This window comes from Mustela lutreola, chromosome 6 (assembly GCF_030435805.1).
Source record: "Mustela lutreola isolate mMusLut2 chromosome 6, mMusLut2.pri, whole genome shotgun sequence".
NCBI lineage: Eukaryota > Metazoa > Chordata > Mammalia > Carnivora > Mustelidae > Mustela > Mustela lutreola.
This window is the reverse complement of record NC_081295.1, coordinates 96506360-96527510: the sequence shown is the minus strand read 5'-3', so window position 1 is coordinate 96527510 and position 21151 is coordinate 96506360. Positions and strand designations below refer to the sequence as shown.

Below are 21151 nucleotides of genomic sequence, written 5' to 3'. Positions count from 1 at the left end.
AAAGATAATGAGCATCCCTGGGGCAGAACGTAGACCATATTTTCCCAAGAGCTTTATGGACTCCAATTACTTGGTGTTCTTCCCTCTGAAACCAAGCATAAGTTTCCAGGTAACCAATAGTCAGGATGACCTAAGCATATACTCACTCCCAAGGAGTCTTGTTTTTTTATTAAAATGATTCTCTCGGTCAGTGTATTTACTTCTCTCAGAATAAACACCTAAATTTGGATCTTCCTTTATCTTCATAGTTGGGATTTTATGGCCTCTGTTGGGATAAGAAAACAATATTTTCTCTATATCTGAGTCCACTTTATACAAACTAGACCAATCTGACCATTCAGTCTGTGCCTGCTTTTATTGTAAATGCAAGGACACAGTTAGTTGGTGATGCATATTTCTTCCTCTGCAATCCTTGAAAGATATATATACACAAAAGAAATTGAAACCCAAATTAAAAAAAAAATACTCAGGATAAAATGCTGATGAAAATATTTATTTAATTATTTAGGCATTTAATTTCCTTTACAGAAAAGATACATGATATAGTAACCAAAAAAAAAAAAAAAAAAAAAGATTGAAATCAAAATGACAGCATACTGGCTGGATGTCTAACACTGATTGTATTATCTTTAAAAAGTCATTTATTTTCCCTGAGCCTTCAAGTTTTCATATGCAATGAATTAAAGTTTATTATCTTAGCAGAATTCTGAGTTTATACATACACATATATAAAATATGAAGCAAATGTATATATGTATTAATGCATCTATGATAGTACGTTTATGTGTGCATCTGCATACCCACATTCACACCTATTATAGCTGTGCATGAGAAAATGTGAATGAGAAAGCAGATTATAAACAAGGAAGCTGGAATAGGTGATAGCTAAGGTCCAATCCTATGCTGACACCATCTGTTCCTAGCATTTAAAATGCCTGTATCTTCTTTCTTCCATCCATGACCACTGAGCAGTAGGTACTTTTTAGAAATGCCAATTCTCAGGCCCTACCGCAGACTTACTGAATCAGGGGCTGTGGGGAAAGAGGCTCCACAGTCTGTGTTGCAATCTGCATCCCAGGTGATTCAGAAGTGAACGAAAATGTGAGAAACACTTCACTGGAACATTCTCCAGGAAAGGCGATAGGCTTGAGTTGTAAGCAGAGGTGGAAACCAGTCATTAAAGGAGAAAAAGCAGGGTATTCTACAGAAAAGCTGGATCAGAAGTGGTAGGAAGAGTTTAGAGAGACATCGCAGCAGGCTGGGGTGTGTTATTTACGGTAGTGGGGAGCTGGTATGGCTGTGACCACCCAGAGCAGAAACCCAGGCAGCAATAAGGAAGCAGGAGCCACATGCTCCTGTGTTAAGACACTGTTCTCATGCAGTCATTTCTATAATTGGGCTGAGAACTGCTGGCTTTAGAACCTTTTTCCTGCAGTACATCCCGAAGGAAGATAATCATCCTCCTGTCAGCCGTTGCTGTCTCTGATCCCCGGTTATTTCCTGTAGAACCCTGATGCAGGGAGAAGGCAGGCTTCTCAGGTTGATGCTGCGTGTCTTCTCCGGGCCCTTTTCAATTCTTCTGGTTCCAGTTGGAAAATTCCCTTCGTTGCCAGCTAAGAAGTGTATGTATATTCAGGGAAAAGAAGAAAATTCTTGGAGTTCCAATGGGCTAGAGGTAAACTTAGCCAGAGAAAGCTGCAGGGGTGAGAATAAGCCTATGAAAGCGACAGGGCAAGAACTCAGCCCGGAGGTTCTTCAGGAGGCTTATGGATGCTGTGTTGTCATCTAGGACGTTGCCCTGACAGGGGAATCCCCGGCTTTGCAATTTCCTGGCCAGTGTGAGGGCCACCAGCTTGCTGTAACCTTTTCTGCGATGCTCTGGCAGGGTATAGCCATGGCACATGGTGGCAAACTGGTCTGTAAGAGACCAAGAGATCGGGTTTCCCTTATCATCCCGGACACATACACTGGGGAAGCAAGAGATGAGTTTCGTGATATACCGGAGACACTGTTCATTGCCGCCCCTAGACCAAGTCCGGTTGAGCAGATCAGCATCAGCAACACTCAGGTAAGTTAGTTGTGGGACAGAGCCCTTTCTAGAAGGAAACAACACGAGAAGAAATGTGAATGCAGGGTCCTAGGACTACAACCAGCTACTTTTCTTCTTGCACTGATTCAAACTAAGAAACAATCCCTGTACTTAGCCAATATCAATATATTTTCAATAAATTGGAATCTATCTATCATTTCCCACTTATGAACATCTTTCAGGGTTTCATTTCCGGTAGGAGAAAATCCTCATTATATGAAACTGAAGTCTTTCCTCCTCATTTTATGCCCATATCTTTTTGCCTTCATATAGATTAGGGCATGTATTTCATTTTTCTGTAAAATAGTTCTCAGACTTATTCTTCTTAAGGCCTGAGTCTGTTGACACCTTCCCTGAAGCCTAAACAAGTCTACATTCTTGGGCCCCTAATATTTTCCTTGGTTTAAAAAAAAAAAAAAAAAAGTATTAGGGTCGAACTGTATCTTTATGCATCCATGGCCAGGAAAAAAGTATACATTGCTTAACGTTCTAGGCATGTATAGATGCTCAAAAAAATGCCAGTCTTTCTAGACCTACCCCTAAAAGGTCTGGAAAAAGGTCTAAAATCTCATGGTATTGAGATAAAGGCAAGGATAGGAATTGTTGCAATTTCTAAGAACTGAGATGGATTACTTAGTTGCAAGCCTATGGTGCTGGTTTTGCTTCTGAATTTGCTTTCATTCTTGAAATTGTCAGTATCATAAGACCATCCCCCATAACAGCTAATGTCATTCTCGCTACGATGTTTATAAATTAAAATTTGTGGTTTCTTTTTATTAGTGGTTCCACAATTACCTGTCATTCTACACATACTCTGGGCTCTGGCACTGCAACAATAATCTAACCACTAAGGAGGGTAAAAAAAGGAAAAAATAAACACCAGCAATCATGGTCTTGATAGAATTTCTTATTTTTGAAAAGAACAAAGGCTGAAAACCCTGAGGCAACAAAGCCTCAGGCAGAAATGTCACTGTAGGGGCATCTAGGTGGCTGAGTGGGTTAAGGCTCTGCCTTCAGCTCAGGTCATGATCTCAGGGTCCAGGGATCAAGCCTGGGATCAGGCTCTCTGCTCAGCAGGGAGCCTGCTTTCCCCTCTCTTCCTGCCTCTCTGCCTACTTGTGATCTCTCTCTCGGTCAAATAAATAAATAAAATCTTCAAAAAAAAAAAAAAAAAGAAAGAAAGAAAAGAAAAGAAATGTCACTACAAATAAAAACATTGTTAAGGCAAATGTTTCAGGAGTAGTTAGTGACTATGATCTTATATCTGAAGGGTAGGGTATCCAAAATAATGGGTATACAAATTTGGGTACGGACTTAGGTGTAAAAGACAGTTTCTTCCTATGCAGAAGGGAGCAATTTAAAGCAAGATCTGATTTTAAAAGACCTGACAGGGGATAGAGAAGAATTTTAAATAGCATCTCAGGGATGGGACAGTAAAAGATGGGGAAACACATAGCCTGGTTTCTTCAACAAAAAGTAATGGAAGAAATAAAAAATATGAAAGGGGAACCTGTATGTAAGAGACATATTAACCAATTTCAATGTATGAACTTTATTTAGGTGCTTATTCAAAATAAACTGCTAAAATATTATATTAATTTGGGAAATGTAATTACTAACTGGTTTAAGGAAATACTATTAACCAATTTTAAAACAGCACAGAGTTGATGCAGCAAGCTTGAGGCCTCTATCTTTAGGGAAGCCTGCTTGCCAGCTTGGCCCTTGGATGGCAGCTGGCAGTTTGGATTTCTGCAGGGGTCCTGCTGTTCCCAGAACTGACAGGAGTTGGCAGTTACCGTTCCTAGCTGTTTGTGCAATCAGTGTGGTTTATGCGGAACACCTGCTCTCCCTCTGGGAGTCTAGAAAATTGTTATGTGCTAGGCAAAGTATGCCTCCAATAAAAAAAATCCTATATGTGTTGTCACAAGTTATTGCTAGGGAAATTAAGCGTGTCCTGTATGACTCCATTGGGGAGTGTTCTGGAAAGCTTTTGCCTGGTTTTCACTGGATTTTGCCAATGCACCTTTTTCCTCTGCTGATTTTGCTTTGTAGCCTGTCTCTGCTGAGTTCTGTGAGATCTTCTAGCCAATCAATGAGCTTATGGGTCGTCCTGGAAACCTCTGTACAGGAGTGATATTAGTATAGTGTTTTTTTGTTTTTTGTTTTTTTTAAGAATCTTTATCTTTTAGAAATATATGTTAAGATATTTAAGAATAATAGCATAATGTCTGGGATATTTCCTTCAAAGTAGTTTGTAGATGGGCAATGGATGAAACAAGATTAGCCATAAATTGATGAGATTTTCCTTATTATAATCTCTCACTCAGCCTTTGTATGTCCTTGAAAATTTTAATTACTGAAAAAAATAAAATGAAATAAAAATAAAGTCCAATTGCTTTATGTGACTTATAGTGCCCATTCTTCTTTAGCTTTAGTCTTGTTTTGCTCAAAAATTCCTTCAACATATTCCCTAGAATAAAATTAACATTCATTGAGGTAGGTACTTTTCAAATATCATGTTTCATTTGTTTACAAAATATGTGTAAGGAAGATATTATAGGTTAATTTCCCCCAAAAAGAAATTGATCAAGGCTCAGAAAGATTAAGCAGAAAGGAAGGTAACCAGCAAATGTCAGAGCAGGGGCTCTCCCGTTAAGAAGAATGCAGGTTACACTAGCAAGTCTTCTGAAGATTGGATTCTTGAGTCAGAGTTAGGAATTATTTCTTAGCTCTACAATTTTCTCCTATGTGTTACTTCAACTCTGTTCAAAAAGGTAATTATACAGTACTTTGTGGGGTTGTGGAAAGGGTTCAAGAGGTAATGTATTTAAAACATTCAGTGCCCCACAAATAAGAGCTCTCTATAAAATCAGTCATTTACCCACTTCCCTGAAACATGCAAAAAACACTTTTTGGCTCAAAGAGAGGTTATTTTGAATTATTTGGAGAAGGAGCATACCAAGGAATGATTTTCCTGTGAAAATACAGGACTCCTGAGTTCACTTATCACTATGCACAAAGACACGGATTTGATTTTGCAAGAAATTAGGAGCAGTCAAGCACAGCAGAAAAATAAATACACACACACAGACCCACGGACTCATGACACAGAGACGTATCTAGATTCTGTGGCCTTACTCCAAGGTACCCAAATATCCCTTAATAACAGTCAGTGTTTCAGGTACTCCTCTTTGTACTTCTGTGCAGGAAGTCCCGCCCCACATGCAGAAACTTGGTCTACGTACAGAGAACTGGTGTCCGGCAGAAGTGGATGAGGGAAAAATTGAACAGCCTTGAAGGAAGTGAACTTTACACCTAACTGCTTTGAGTTGGCAACAGCTTTGGAAACATCATGTAACTCACTCTGCAGCCCTGTATGTGGAGAGACATAATGAAAAACGGTATTTTATCTGAAAACACAGGAAGGAAATTTGTCGCAGTATTTTGTACTACGCCGCCAGTTAGCCACCTTGTATCATCCTAACCCCTGTAGAGCTATAGATGAATTATTGCAGCGACTCCTGGCCTGATTCTCAAACATTGTATGGGATTTCCAGATCCCCATCGTGTTGTTTCTCACAATCATGATCTTCCATGAACACTTCTGATGGGAATATCCCTTAGGAATGTGGAATTGCTTGCGGGACTTTCCTGACTTCTGACTTCTCAGACTAATCCTAAGCTCCTAAGGTAAGAGAAATTGTATAGCTCTCAAAGTCTACAATCTACCATTCAGCTGGAAGCATAAGAGAGCTCACATTTAGTTGGCATGGCATTCTGACTTAAAGAGTCTTCTAGCCTCTTGCCTAGATGCCCATTGCAGAAATATCAAGGTATAAATTTAGCGTTGGTGAGATTTATCCTAATCTTGACTCACTTGGATCCTACTCATTTATCACAGGTATACGATGTTATCTATAAATCTTCATTCAGTACTCGTATGTAAAACACTGTGCGGGGCACTGCACCAGCATGAGACCCAAGAATGGTACAGTCTCTGATAGAGCTCATCACATGGCACGTTAGCTTCTGTTTACTTAGAACTGACTCGCTCTATTTCTCCAAAATCCTATCAGCTCTATCCTTTCTAGGGGTCCTGATTAATTGAATCCTCTGGAAATTGAGTTTCCCACTTCCATCCTTATCTAAAAGCTTGTTTCCTCCTTCCAGTAAGTCATTTCCTGTGGAAGAATACATGAATACACGAATAGGAGATCATGTTGAATAGAGTCCGAAATCCGAGCATTGGCTACTTTCTCAGGGACTTAAGTCTAGAAAAACCAAGTAGTTTCTTCAAGTTAACACTATTAGAAATTACAGAAGTTGTGGCTAGAATACCACATTATAAACCTGAATTACATCGAAGTAATTGAAGAGACTCTGAGAAAAAAATCGTTCAAGCTAATGAAGCATATGATTGGAAGTTCAAACAAAATTTATTTTTCTTAGATTGAAGTACTTCTTTCTAAAAGTCAGACTAATATTTCTTTTAAAAAACTTTTTAAAAAAGATTTAATTTATTTGAGAGAGAGAGAGAGAGAAAGAGACAGAAAGGGAGAGCACAAGCATGCAGAGGGCCAGATGGAGAAGGGGAAGCAGACTCCCTGCTGATCAGGGAGCCTGATGTGGGGCTTGATCCCAGGACTTAGATATCATGGAGATCATGACCTGAGCTGAAGGCAAACGCTTAACCAACTAAGCCACCCAGGTGCCCCTTGAAAAACTTTTAAAATCATAAGATGTAATAGAAAAACTGCATAAAACAAATGTATAACTGAGGCAACTGGGTGGCTCAGCCAGTTAAGCGTCCACCTTAAGCTCAAGTCATGATGTCAGGGTCCTGGGATCAAGCCCTGCATCAGGCTTTTTGCCTAGTGGGGAGCCTGCTTCTCCCTCTCCCTCTGTCTGCTGCTCTGCCTACTTGTGCGCTCTCTCTCTGTGTCAAATAAAGAAATAAAATCTTTAAAAAAAACAAATGTGTAACTTCATTATTACATATTTTATCTACTACTAAAGCCATAAAAATAGAAATTCACTAACCATCTCCTATTTACCATTCTCCTAAGCACAATTCTCTCATTCTCCACTAAAAATAGCCACTATTATCATCTTTAATGACAGTCACATCCTTGTTTTAAGTTTTATCATGCAAGGGTGAGCCTTAAACACCATAGTTATATTTTGTTCACTTTTTGTCTGGTGGATCTTTTAATCCGCAGCTTTTCTTTACATGCCTATCCCTCCTTCATATCCTTTAAATATTCTTTCCATTTATTTGTTAAAGAATCCAGTTTGCTGGGTAGAATCTCTATAGTTTGGATTTTGTGGATGATCTCTCCATGGTTTGTAGACCATGTCCTTCTGTCCCTGACACCAATTACCATTTTAACAAGTGATTTTCTCCTTGCTCACATCAGGAATCTTCACTAAAATTGTCCTACCTTTGTTCACCTTACCTCCTTAGAAAGGGAGGCATTGCTAATTGGATAAGACAGAACTCAGACCATTTATTGGACCACAGTTCATGGGACCACAGTACCAGCAAGCCAGATTCTGAACTTTTAGGTTAGTGCTCACGTCAACAAGCTCTCTCATGTCCATGCGACCAGTAGTGAACAAAAGAGCCTGGCCCATCTGGATGGCTGTATACTTTTTCATACCCTGTCCTCTCATGGCCAACACAAAGAGTTTAGCTCTTCCTGTGGGTGAACCCCGATTTAACCTTGTTTATGGACAGCTCTTAGATTAAAAGTGACAAAGGCATCCCCGTGTAGAGTGCACCATTGCTCTGAACACCTGGCATTGAAGTAACTCTGTTGCCTAATATTTTTTAAATATTTTATTTATTATTTGAGAGAGAGAGAGCATAAGCAGGGGGAGTAACAGAGGGAGAGGGAGAAGCAGACTTCCTGCTAGCAGGAAACCTGATGTGGGGCTTGATCCCAGGACCCCGGGATATTGACCTGAGCTGAAGGCAGCGGCTTAGCTGACTGAGCCACCCAGGCATCCCTCCATTGCCTAATTTTTGTAGGCTTTCCAGGCAGCCCCACCAGTAACTCTGGGGTGCAAGATGAAAGACCGGCCTTTTCTGTGGTAGTAGTTGGCTTTTGGAGTCATTCATGATTTGGGGATGTTATGGGAATAGCTCTTAGGTGCTTTGGTTAAAATGAATAAAGATACTGATGACTTCTTAAGAGCTATTCTGTATTCCAAGGAAATTATAGTTCCTTTATATAGCAAAGCCTATAGGTGAGAGGCCACATCAGGAGCCAAAGACAATGCCTACACTGGTTACATGCTAAATGAGGGGGCTTTACCACTATTTTAGGTGCTATTAACTCTCATCTGTCCCCACCTAACTTCAGGGTGGATGATGTGTCAATGTAAATGATTAAGACTGACTCATGACTAACAGCTCCACCTGCTAGGGAAAAAAAAAAAAAAATTACTGGCAATTACAAGGATGTTCTCATCCTAATGGTGGCTTTAGGTGCTTTGAGGAGAGTGGGTCCGCCAGCACCACAGACTGTCCAATCATTGCCATGATTTTTCATACCAAGTAAGAGATCTACTTATTTCCACACTTGAGTAATAATGGCAAGAAAATTTTGTTAGTTTGGCTAAGTGAGTGGTAGAACCCTGTCTCACGTCTCACGTCTCACCAGTGTAACTGGGATAAATTTGTAAAAGTCAGAGACCATTCAGAACTTCCACTATAACACTTTTGTGAGCATTTCCAAAGGGATGTTTTAAAACACCCCAAGACTTTAGAAAATGATATGCCTTGGTCATTCTTTGCAAGAAGACAAGAGCTTCTTCCTTGTGAGAGGGCTTCAGCTGTTTGCTGCTGAAAAATATTACCAGACGGGGACCCTACCTTCCTGTCCAATGATGAAGGAACTCACTTTCAATGCAACAGTTAAAAACAAGAACTTCATTGACTGTATCATCTCCCCAGTCATCATGAGAAGTTGGAAAAGTAAGCCACTGAAGCTGAAATTGTCCATGCACAGTATTAGAAACTCTTAATGTAGGTCAGTCTTGGCCAAAAGTTCTTCCATTAGCATTGATAACCATGCAATTATCTCCTTGAATCTCAGATATACACTTATCTTACTAAATCATGTCAGGATATCTGATGCAAATCAGTTAATAATCTCTTTCCAATCAGCTGCTTCAGAAAGAAGGGAAGACTTACCTATTGGCTTACACTGAAGTTAGAGTCACTTTAAAAGACTGGAACAGGAAATGATTATGAGGAATAAAGAAAAATATGCTGTGAAATTACAGTAACAGTGGGGGGAAAATGTCACTTGAAAGCAGCCCAATTTAAACGGTGCCTACTTACCCCAATGGCCAAGCCTCTTTAGGAGTAAAACAAGTGTTCTTACAAAACTGTAGTATAAAAATTGTAACTATATAAAATGTATATCTATGAATTTGTGCACTTAAATATATATATATTATCATATATGTGAAACGGATATCATATCTATCTGATGTATATGACAAAAATGAGAAAAAGAAGACTGCCTAGTGTCTGTGCTTGATCTTACCTTGTATTTGAAGAACTTGATCCCAGTTGATAACATCGTGTTCTTCCAACAGGCGTTGGTAAGCCCTGACATCCTTGTAGAACACAGCATAGGCATTAGAATAATGGTCCAGGTTATCTGTCTCAGCCTGGGACAGAAGACATAATTGTAAAAACATAAATATGTCCTCTAGGTATCTCAAATACTAGATAAATTAGGTACATTGGCAGCATATACTTAGATCATTCCCACTGCCAAAATCAGCCACCTGTAAACCACGGCTAGATAGGAATGTGGCTAATACACTCTGGTGAGGGAAGCAACAGATATTTTGCTTAGTATACTTTTGCTTGATTATTCATCTGGTATTTGGAAAGTTTTAAGATGTTTATTCCATCTCTTTCTAGGATTTTATTTATTTATAAAAATGGAAAGGGGTTGCCTACGTGGCTCAGCCATGAAGCGTCTGCCTTTGGTTCAGGTCATGATCCCAGAGTTCTGTGATTGAGCCCCACATTGGGCTCCCTGGTCAACAGGAAGCCTGCTTCTCCCTCTCCCACACCCCGCCCCCGGCCCACTTGTTTCCCTCTCTTGCTGTGTCTCTCTCTGTCAAATAAGTAAATAAAATCTTTAAAGATTTTATTTATTTATTTATTTATTTATTTATTTGTCAGAGAGAGAGAGAGAGAGAGAGGGCACGTGCGCACAGGCAGGCAGAGTGGTAGCAGAGGCAGAGGGAGAAGAGGGCTCCCTGCTGAGCAAGGAGCCCAATGGGGGACTGGATCCCAGGATGCTGGGATCATGACCTGAGTCAAAGGCAGCCACTTAACCAACTGAGCCACCCAGGTGTCCCAGTAAATAAAATCTTAAAAAAAAAAAAAATGGAAAGGGTATAATTTAATGGAGCCACCTACAAGATTTAAACAGAACTCTCAGAACTTTCCTAATGTGGTCAGGGCAACACATTTGATGACGTGAGTTCTTTGTCCTTGCAAAATGGGGCAGATGTCATCTTTTTCAGTCTCCCTATGTATTTACCCACATTACCGAAGTTGTTGGTCACAGGAAAACATCAAACCAGAGGAAAAACAAGTATGTATAAGTACGTAAGCTTCATGGTTCTAGATATTGTGAAACACTAAAGAAACACTTTATTAAACACATTTAAGCTAGCAGTTTTCCATGTCTGCAACTCCAAAGCCAGTCAAATTAGAAGCTAATAGTGAGGGGCACCTGGGTGGCTCAGCGGTTAAACCTCTGCCTTAAGCTCAGGTCAAGATATCAGGGTCCTGGGATCCTGATCTATGTTGGGCTCCCTGCTCAGTGGGGAGTCTGCTTCTCCCTCTGCCCCTCCCTCCTTGTGCTCTCGCTCATGCAAATAAATAAAATCTTTTAAAAAAACTAATGGTGAAATATGTACCTTTTAAGCTAATATATATGACTGTAATGGTTATAATATCCCCTTTACCCAATCTTTTCTTTCCAGTTGATGCCAACTCTTGGGTTTTCAGGGGGTGTTTTGTTTGGTTTTGTTTTGTTTCTCTGTCCTTTCCAATCTGTACCTCTTTCTGTCGCCGGGTGATAACAGCTTTGAAGTCTGGCCACGAATCCACCACCACCTCCTTCTGAAAGGGATTCCCACGATTCATGTTCATCACTGCTCCATAAACCTGAGCCAGAGAACCCAGAAAGACAAGCCAGTCATATTACTAACTCTTTCAGTTGCATATTACTGTTTTCTCTTCATCTTGTACTATATAGTTATGGCCATGAGAAGGGAAATTTTTTTTTATATGCACTTATATACAACACGCACATGTACAAACTTTTCTCTTATTATTTCATTATTGTACATGAAAACTGGTAAAAACAAAACAAAACAAAACAACAACAACAACAAAACTAGGAAAATCTATGAAAACTCTCCCCAAACTTAGGTTTTTACTGTAGAGCAATGAGAGATACAACAGGCTGACTAGATGGCACATGGGTCAATAATAAATACTTACAGAAGGAATCAGAATCTGATGTATGAATGTAGGGCTCATAATATCTTTTACAATTCCACAGATAATTTTGATGTTCAGCTTATTTTGAAGCTTATTATGCTCTCCAAAAATAACCTGCTTAATGTAACTACTCCTTCAATCCAGAGTTACAATTAAACATCACTGAGGGTAACTCCCCTCCCCAAAAAAGCCCCCTGCCTTTCAGATTTGATGGAGGAAGGCTCTCTAAGCATTCCCTGACCTGAGGGTCATGACTATGTCTTATTCATTGCTGTATACATGGAGTCTGACATAGTGGATCAACAGGTTGTTGACTAAACAATACTGAGTATTAGAATTCTTACCTGTGCCCTTTCATATTTCTTTTCTCCACTTAGAATCAAAGATGCCTGCCCTATAAAGCAACCTCCATATGCCAGGGGTGCTTATAGAGAAGAAGTTGTGTTGGTAACAACAAGAGTGAGTTACAGGCTAGTGTTCTTGGCAGCACTTTCATCATAGATAGAAACTGAAAACAATCGCAGTGTCCATCAGCAGTGGGAAAAAATGAATAAATTGTAGCATATTCATAGTATAAATTACAAAACAGAAACTTAATGGTGAACGAAAGAAGGTAGATGCAAAAAGATATACTATGTGATTCAATTTACATTATATTCAGAAGTGACAAAACCACATTATGGTTTTAGAAGTCAGGATGCTGGTTACTTATGGAGATCTGGGAAAGAGAATGTTTGGAAAAGAGCACTGGGGGGCTGGGGAGAAATTGTGTCTGAAGTAATGTTCTTTCTTGATTGGAGCATAAATTATATAAGTATTTGCTCTATGAAAATTCATTGATCCACATAATTATGTTATGTGCATCTTCTAGTATGTGTTATACTTCAGGGAAAACCAATTTAAATTATAGCGACATTAGAATCTACATTTTACTTCTTTTATCACATCATGATTCAAATCATGCTCCTCAATACCTAGAACATTATTCAACTCTCTTTTCTCTTTCCCAATCTGGGACCTAACTCAAATCTTCTTATAGAATGTATCTTTCCTAATTTGGTCTGGCTAATACTAACATGTGACATGGATCACACTTAATGAAAATCCAAGAACTAAATTAACCTGGAAGGGTCATGCTTGCTCTGTTTAATTATTAAATTTTGGGGATGCCGATCTTATATATACATCGTCATAAATTTATTAGAGTGTTTTTTCCCATGAAGAAACCATACATCATTATTAAAAAATTGAGCTTAAATATGATTGCAATGTTGAGGTTAAAAGGAAAAAAAAAATTCTGATATTCAGATTGTGAAAGGAAAAGCAATGACTTGTTTGTAAGAGTTTTGCAACCGACTGAAAAAGTTGGCATTGGTTGAAGACAATGAAACAAATTCTTTAACACCTATTTATTCACAGGGTGCGTGTTGAGAGGAGAGGGGAAGTAGCTAAGGGAAGTAAGGATGCCAGAAGAATGAGCAGCTGGAATTTGTGAAGGAAATGTAGAGGGATATTTAATCACTGAAATACTAAGATGATGTAGGAGGTGGGATGGGTGAAATAGGTGATGGGGGTTAAGAAGGAGTTCACTTGTTGTAATGAGCACTGGGTCACGTATGGAAGCATTGAATCACTAAATTGTACACCTGAAACTAATATTATACTATATGTTAACTAACTGGAACTTAAATAAAAACTTAAAAAAAAACAGATTATAAAATATATAGCCATAGCCTCCAAAAAAATGGAGGAAGCATGGAACAACAAAACAATTGTTTCTTTATCATTTTGATTCTCAAAAGGGCATAGCGTAACTGAAGAGGTATTTTGAAATTATGGTCAGAGAACCCGAGACAAACGCTATATAACAATCCAATAACTGAAGAAAGATAAAAAGATTCAAAGTTAAAGAGACTGTGTACAGAAAATGAGAAATCGGGAGTGTCAAGCTAAGCAGCTATTAATGAGAAGATGATATGAGGAAGGCAATGACTTGTGCCTACGTGTTTCATTTCTTTAACTCTTAGTTCAAGTGGTGCTATGAGAAGCATTAAAAAAAAAAAAAAAAAACAATGAAAAAAAAAACAGAAAACCACAACTATGCAGTTTGGAATCTGAAAGCTTGGATTTAAATCTGAACTCTATCACTTAGATAAAGGGAAGGGATTTAGTAATATCATCTTTAAAAGTATAATATAATTACCTGCTTATTCAGTTATTAATATTACAGAGGAATTAATAGGTTTTATAAAGTTCAAAGGAGACAGCATAAAAGGTATGTTAAAAAAAATGATACCTACTATTCTGATCAACTCAACTAATCTGAATTCAGAGGTCCTTGAAAATAAGATTTGAACAGGCGAGGGTTAATGAGCAATTACTTCATAACACTGCTAGCGACCAACCAACAACAGTTTATTGAGAATTATATGGGCAAAGCCCCATGCCAAGCAGTATGCAAGGAATCAAAAAAAAAAAAAAAAAAAAAACAGAAAAGGGAAAAATCAACATCCTCACCTGGGTATCTGGTAGTTAAGCTGCTAGAGGAGAAGCAATAGCTATGAAATCAAAAGAACCAGGATTCAACTGATTTTTTTACTTTCTTTAGCCTTATTCATTTCTAAAATGGGTTAATAAACATCTTACAAAGTTGTTGGAAGGATAAAAAAAATTGAAATCATTTGTATGCCAAAGTACTATCCACATACTATTTATAAGGTAAGAGCCCATCATTTGTCTTGATGATTGTATGATCTTAGACGACCCTATGAAGATCACCAAAACCTTTGTATTTCTCTTTAGCAAGAGTAGGTCAAACATTCAATATGGGACATTTTGAGTCGAACTGTCCATTTGGTACTCTTTTAGCCATATGCTCCCAAATCACTCAGATTTTCCCTACCACACATAGTTTAAGCATGACCCATAAGGCAAGATGACTATATTTAATCACCCCAGTACAGTGCTCTAGATAACTTTTGTTAAAGTTTAGTGTAAAAAAGGATTATCGAGCGTGAGTGCGCAATACACAGGACTCTGGTTTCTGTCTTTAGAAATTATGATTCATTATATCTCTTCTGGGTTATTAGCAGCCATCACATTTGCAGTCAAATGCTCTTACCACTGAGGTATACCCCTTGCCACTTACATTTGAAAATCCATATTGTAGGGCTATCTCCTTGCTCAAGAATTGCAGCCCTCAAAGACAATGTTTTTGCACTTTGAATTTTTTTTCTTCAAATGCTTAAAATATTTTAAATCTCATATTTATTTGTAATCTGTGATTAATGTCTTCTTCCATAGTAGCTCTGAGTTATCAGCAGGCCCTCACGGACTTTGGGAAGACTTCAACAGAGGCTTTAAGACCAACAAAGCCATTAAAAAATAAATAAATAAAAATGTTGAAATAGTCATAAAAACTTTATGACTCCTGGACCTAGCTCCATTGTGAACCTAGGTTATGTTCTTATGAACAATGCTACTTAATCCATATTCTTCTGCCATTAAGAAAAGTTTGAAACTTGAGTTTACCTAGAAATAGTCTAGTGCAGCACCACCTAAATTTTCCTAGAGGTCATCTAGAGTGACTGTCAAAAAAATAATTATCACAGCCATATCTATGCTGCATGGAATCAGTCTCTAGCAGGAGACAATTGGGAAACCATCTGTTCAATAGGTTTAAAAGGAAAGTCCTGACATCAGAAAAACTGGGGAAACAGTCACAAGTCGGACCTTATTTCACAATAAATAAAATAAAGAAATAAAAAGAGGGCTCTTAAGTGTAGAATACCTTGAGTGATTCAGGGAAGTAACTCTTCAACATTTTTTCCAGGATCAGCAATTTGGTAGAACAGCTGAGCACCAGCATCTTCTCCAGAACTCTAGCAATTCCACACCTAATGAGAACGCAGAAGGGATGTGTTTAGTTTTTGCTTGTTAACATTTGAATCTCCCTAGAAATATCCTTGAAGTCCTGTTCTCACTGGGTGCAATTCCGAATGCCATTGCTCCCTCTGATGAGGGAAGATGAGAGGCACTGGGGTGGGAAAAGCAGAGAGCACATAGAAGTAGAGAATGTTAATGACCTAATCTGGGAAAGAGGTGAGTATCCATGCTGGGTTAAGTCTTCCTATGATACACACTCACTGTACGCTCAACTCTTCCTGTGAGACACAGAAACAATTGTAATTTCACATCTGTTCATGTGTTCCTTGAGTCTGTCTCAAGTCGACTGGGAGGTATAAGAAGGAAAGGCCCCATGTCTGCTTTGTGCTCTATTGTAGTCCATCACCTACAGGACTGGCACAGAGGAAAAGGGCATTCTATGTGCTTGCTGAATGGTTAAGAGGAAGCTCAGAGTAAGAGTCTTAGGGTAAGCAGGGAAACTTCTTTTTACAATGTGGGGCAAAGGTGGAAGATGTGAGTGGGTCAGGCATCAGGTGCTTATGGGAAGCCACTTGCAGAGAAACACCTAGGTTGAAGATAAAGAACCAGATGGGAACAAAACCTGAGACTCAGTTTAGTTAGACAAAATTAAGGAACAAAAAAGAACTTAATATAATGCATGCTATTCACCATTCAGAGGCAGTTATTTTTTTGTAGATTTGGGGACTTCCTATTCCCTGCTTTTTGTTCCTAAGAAACTTTTCCTCCCCCAACATTCCAATCAGGTCTTGACTGAATTAAACAAACTTTTTTTTCTCTATATTCGAGGCACTAGAGCTTATCCACTTACTCTCAACAAACAGACACTAGGATAGCAAAAATTTCTCAGCGAGACATGAGAATCTGGTGTTTCTCAGACTGCAGTGAATTCTTTCCTGTTCAGCACATTCCCCAGATAGAGGATGTTACTACTTGATTTCAATATGTGGCAGCTCTTTGTGACTATAAGATACTCAAGTGTTTGATTATGACTTAAAATCCACCATGCAGCTCCATCATATGGTTTACATGAGTCTGAACTTCGACGAAGCATATCTCCTGTGACCAAGTCCTGTGGCTGCAGTCTGCTGAGTGGGACACCTGAGGTGTTTGTAATTCTCTCCAGGACTCCAAAAAGATACTAGGGGCAGCACCAGAAAATCAGCTTCCTGGACCCTAGTACTCACAGTCTGGGCTGATAGGAGAAGCTTTGCAAAGATCGAGTTTCCAGGGTTCAGGTTGAGCAAAGGAAGGAGAGATGTAGGCATCATCTTTTCACACTTGTATATGCTTGACATTTCACTCCCTCATGCTATCTCTAAATAAAATATTAATGTCTTAGCAGATCCTCATGTTAAGTACATTCATTTATTCTAATTCAGTATTTGAGAAAATAAGATAAAATTATTTCATAGAGAAACTGGTTATGTATCTCTTATTACATTTGATGCCTAGAGATGTTTTTATGTCTTGATACATAGCAAAGTAGCTAGCACAAATGGTAGGAATTCTAAGAACTTGTTGGCGATTTGCTTTATTGCCTGATTTGTTCCTGAAACCACTTATAAGTATAGGTAAAATATATGATGAAAAATTAAGTTTAAATTAAAATTCAGGCAAGGGGAAAACAGAGGTGTAAACATAATATGGGGTCAAGAGTGAGGCCAGCAGCCAAAGCACATGGACTATAGTTCTACATACAGAGTTGATCCTTTTTATTTGCGGATTCCATATTTGTGAATTCACCTACTTGCTAAGATTCACCTGGAACCCTTCAAATCCATAGTGATGGTGTTTTTGCAGTCATTTATGGACATATTTGAGTCTCCAAAGCCAATATTCTCAGCGGATGCCGCAGAATCTGACCTCTCTTTCCACCTTTTATATTCTAAACAAGCCCTTTATACGATGTATTTGTGCCACATTCTATTGTGATGTTCACATTCTGCTGGCAATTTCACTGTTTAAAATGGGCCCGAGGGGCACCTGGGTGTCTCAGTCATTAACCATATGCCTTCAGCTCGGGTCATGATCCCAGAATCCTGAGATGGAGCCCTGCATCAGGCTCCCTTTTCTGTGGGAAGCCTGCTTTTCCCTCTCCCGCTCCCCCTGCTTGTGTTCACCTTTCTCATTCTCTCTCTCTCTCTCTCTCTCGCTGTCAAACAAGTAAAGAAAATCTTAAAAAAAAAAAAAAAAAAAAAAAAAAAAGTTGTCCCGGGCTACCTGGGTGGCTCAGTGGGTTAGGCCTCTGCCTTCAGCTCAGGTCATGATCTCAGGGTCCTGGGATCGAGTCCCACATCCGGCTCTCTGCTAGGGAGGGAGCCTGCTTTCTCCTCCCTCTCTCTCTCTCTCTCTCTCTCTCTCTGCTTGGCTCTCTGCCTACTTGTGATCTCTGTCAAATAAATAAAATCTTAAAAAATAAATAAATAAAAATTTGTCCCAAGCATAGTACTTAAGTGCTGTCTAGTGTTCCTATGGTAAAAAGACTGTGATGGGTCTTACCGAGAAGATATATACATGTGTTACACAAACTTTTTTCAATTATGGGTTATAATGCTCTTGACTGGGAGTTCAATGATAATAAAAAAATCAACAATTGGTAAATAATATGTCTTTAAACAGAAATACACATAAAAAAGGTTTATGTGCTGGGATGCATGGGTGGCTCTGCAGATTAAGTAGCTGCCTTTGGCTCAGCTCATGATCTCAGAACCTGGGATCACGACCCACATCGAGTTCCCTGCTCAACGGGGAATCTGCTTCTCCCTCTGCATCCATCCTTCCCCTGAGTCTGTGTGTGCTCTCTCTCTCAACGAAATTAATAAAATCTTTAAAAGTAAATTTAAAAAAAAGAAAGGTATTGTGTTGGTCTTCTGATAAAAACATTGTGACCAGAGGCTTGCAGGAACCTAATCTTACGTTTTCCCTACAGATGGTAATCCCTGTGACCTCGCTGAACAAAACCACCACCAACAATGAGAAGCAGGGGATTTGCAGCAGGTGAGAGCACATTTTGTACTGTAAGCTTCCTGGCAGCCAACGTAAGAGAAACAAACATGATTAGTTACGCGATTCAGTTTGTCCATAAAATTATTCTCACACTCTTGGGGCACCCAGGTGGCTCTGAGGGTTGGGCGTCAGCTCTTGATTTTGGCTCAGGTCATGATCTCAGGGTCCTGGGATCCAGCCCCACGTCAGGCTCTGTGCTCCGTGGGGAATCTGTTTGAGGACTTCTCTCCCTCTCTCTCTGCCTCTGCTCCTGTTCATACTCTCTCGCTCACTCTCATTTTCTGTCTCTAAAATAAATAAATCTTTAAAAACATTATTCTTATGCTCTTTATCATAGCATTTGCTTGACTTTTCACTTGTATTATCTTTAAATGAAATTCTCTAACCTCTAAGCAACCAAAACCCTCCTTGATCTGGCTTCAATATACCTTTCTATTCACCAGTTGTTCTGGGTGACAAATATTGGTGACATTAAAATCAGAGAGACATTTCTCCCATGGGTTCACAGAGGGAAGACACTATAATTAATGAACAACAGTGGACAATGTTCTTTCAGTAAACAGTGATGAATTTCCTGAGGACCTTTCTCTTTTGAAATACAAAGATAGCTTTAGGGCACAGAGCAGAATGAAGAAATTCTCATGGATGCAGAAAATATATTTTACATATTTTTGACTTATATGAGAAAATCATAATGACAACCATTAATTCTGAGAGCTACAAGATCAGAGAATCATAATCTCACCAATAAATTATAAATGCCCCATAATTCACTTGTGTTCTAGAATTAGAAGGTAAAGCTTTATAATTCCTCTGGCTGAACTGTTAGCAAAAACAGACCCACTAACTGCAATTTTTGTCAAGGAATGTAATTAATTATAGTCATTCAAGATTTTTGTTTTTGTTTTTTAAAGATTTTATTTATTTATTTGACAGAGATCAGAAGTAGGAAGAGAAGCAGGCATAGAGAGAGGAGGAAGCAGGCTCCCTGCTGAGCAGAGAGCCCCATGCGGGGCTCCATCCCAGAACCCTAGGATCATGACCTGAGCCGAAGGCAGAGGTTTTAACCCACTGAGCCACCCAGGCGCCCCAGTCATTCAAGTTTTAAGAGCCCAAGATTCATTGGGGCACTGAAGTGTTCATCATCACACAACAAGCACTTAAAATATGTTATGAACATTAGTCAATGAAAGCGTTAACACTGGCCTGAAAGACCTTTCTTATAAATAAATAAAATATAAGGTCTTGCTTTTTAAGGTAACATAGCATTTACAGTACAATGGGGGACTTCTGTAAATGAGACAGAGAATTTTTTTTAAAGCTCTTGTGATCTGAAGGTTGTAATTGTTTTTCAGATGATGGGCTTTCCATTCAGAGATGCCTCTCTTATCTGTTTCTCTAGTTGTGCCCCATCAGTGCAAATGATGTTATATTTTGTAATGCTTATTTTCCCCAAATCATGATTTGAAATAGAAAAACAAAAACAAAAAGCAAACATCTTTCCCCATAAACCCAATTATGATTTACCCTTCCTGTATAATGCTGAAATTCATCTCTCCTCCCTATTTCTCCCATTTCTTCTTGCAAGTTTAATTAATGATTTGAAATTTATTATTTTAATGAAGGAATGCTTACCTGGTGTTGAGAGTTCAGTTTCTATCAGGTCAGTGGTTCCTTCTTCATAAATGGTGAGTTTATTCGTCAAGCCTACTTCCCTAATTAGTCCTTAGTGGAAAGAGAAGGGAGAGAAAAACAAAAAAGTGTGCACACCTGTTAATAGGGAGGAGTTTATGGTATCAGGTGAAAAGCCTCATGCATACAGCATGAGTATTTTCACCCCACCCCTTCCTTTCTCTCAGATTTAGCTTACAGTGTAAAAAACAGTGAATACTAATCTTGATTTAAAGATGGACATTTTCTAGATCCCAAACCCACCATCTACTAAGATCTCATGAAAAAATAATAAGTGAAGAGACCCAGATGAATGGGGTACCATAGAAAATGACAAAGAGGTATTGCCCTCTTATATATTTTCACCTATATTTTAAAGATTTTATTTATTTACTTGAAAGAGAGGGCAAGACACAGGGAAAGTGCATGAGCATAGGGCAGAGGCAGAGGCAAAGGGAGAAGCAGACTTCCCACTGAACAGGGAGCTGGACCTGGGACTTGATCCCAGGACCCTGAGATCATCACCTGAGCCAAAGGCAGACGCTTAACAGACTGAGTCACCTAGGTGCCCCTATATTTTCGTCTATTTTGAAGAAATGATTTTTCTACCCTAAGGGATAATCTCTAAAGCATATACTTGTGGAATTGACAGCATTTCTGATAATTTTAATTCTCTTTCCCTAATCTTTTAAATGAAAAGATTTTACTTGTTTCCTCAGATGGTTGCAATTTCAAGTGACATGTAAATATTTGCATGGGCATCTTGGCCCACAATGCAATACCTGAGCTTTGGGATAATAACAGTGTGAATATTTCAGTGGCATGTGTAGAGTGCTTCAATTTGAATGTGGTTGTATGGGAGGATACTACTGTTTATCATCTTTATGTCTCGTAAAGTGAATATCCAATAAGGG

The 21151-nt window shown here is 38.9% G+C and overlaps 1 protein-coding gene across 1 annotated transcript; it reads right to left on the bottom strand.

The window, feature by feature from the left end:
• Positions 1 to 472: 472 nt before the first annotated feature.
• Positions 473 to 20309, bottom strand: LOC131834079 (glycine N-acyltransferase-like protein 3). The gene is made up of 6 exons (XM_059178209.1): positions 20202 to 20309; positions 15424 to 15529; positions 11187 to 11294; positions 9646 to 9772; positions 5335 to 5461; positions 473 to 2096 (listed from the first exon to the last, which is right to left on the bottom strand). The coding sequence occupies exons 2-6, from the start codon at positions 15499 to 15501 to the stop codon at positions 1682 to 1684; spliced, it is 855 nt and encodes a 284-aa protein (XP_059034192.1). The 5' UTR covers positions 15502 to 15529; positions 20202 to 20309; the 3' UTR covers positions 473 to 1681.
• Between the last annotated feature and the right edge of the window lie 842 nt (positions 20310 to 21151).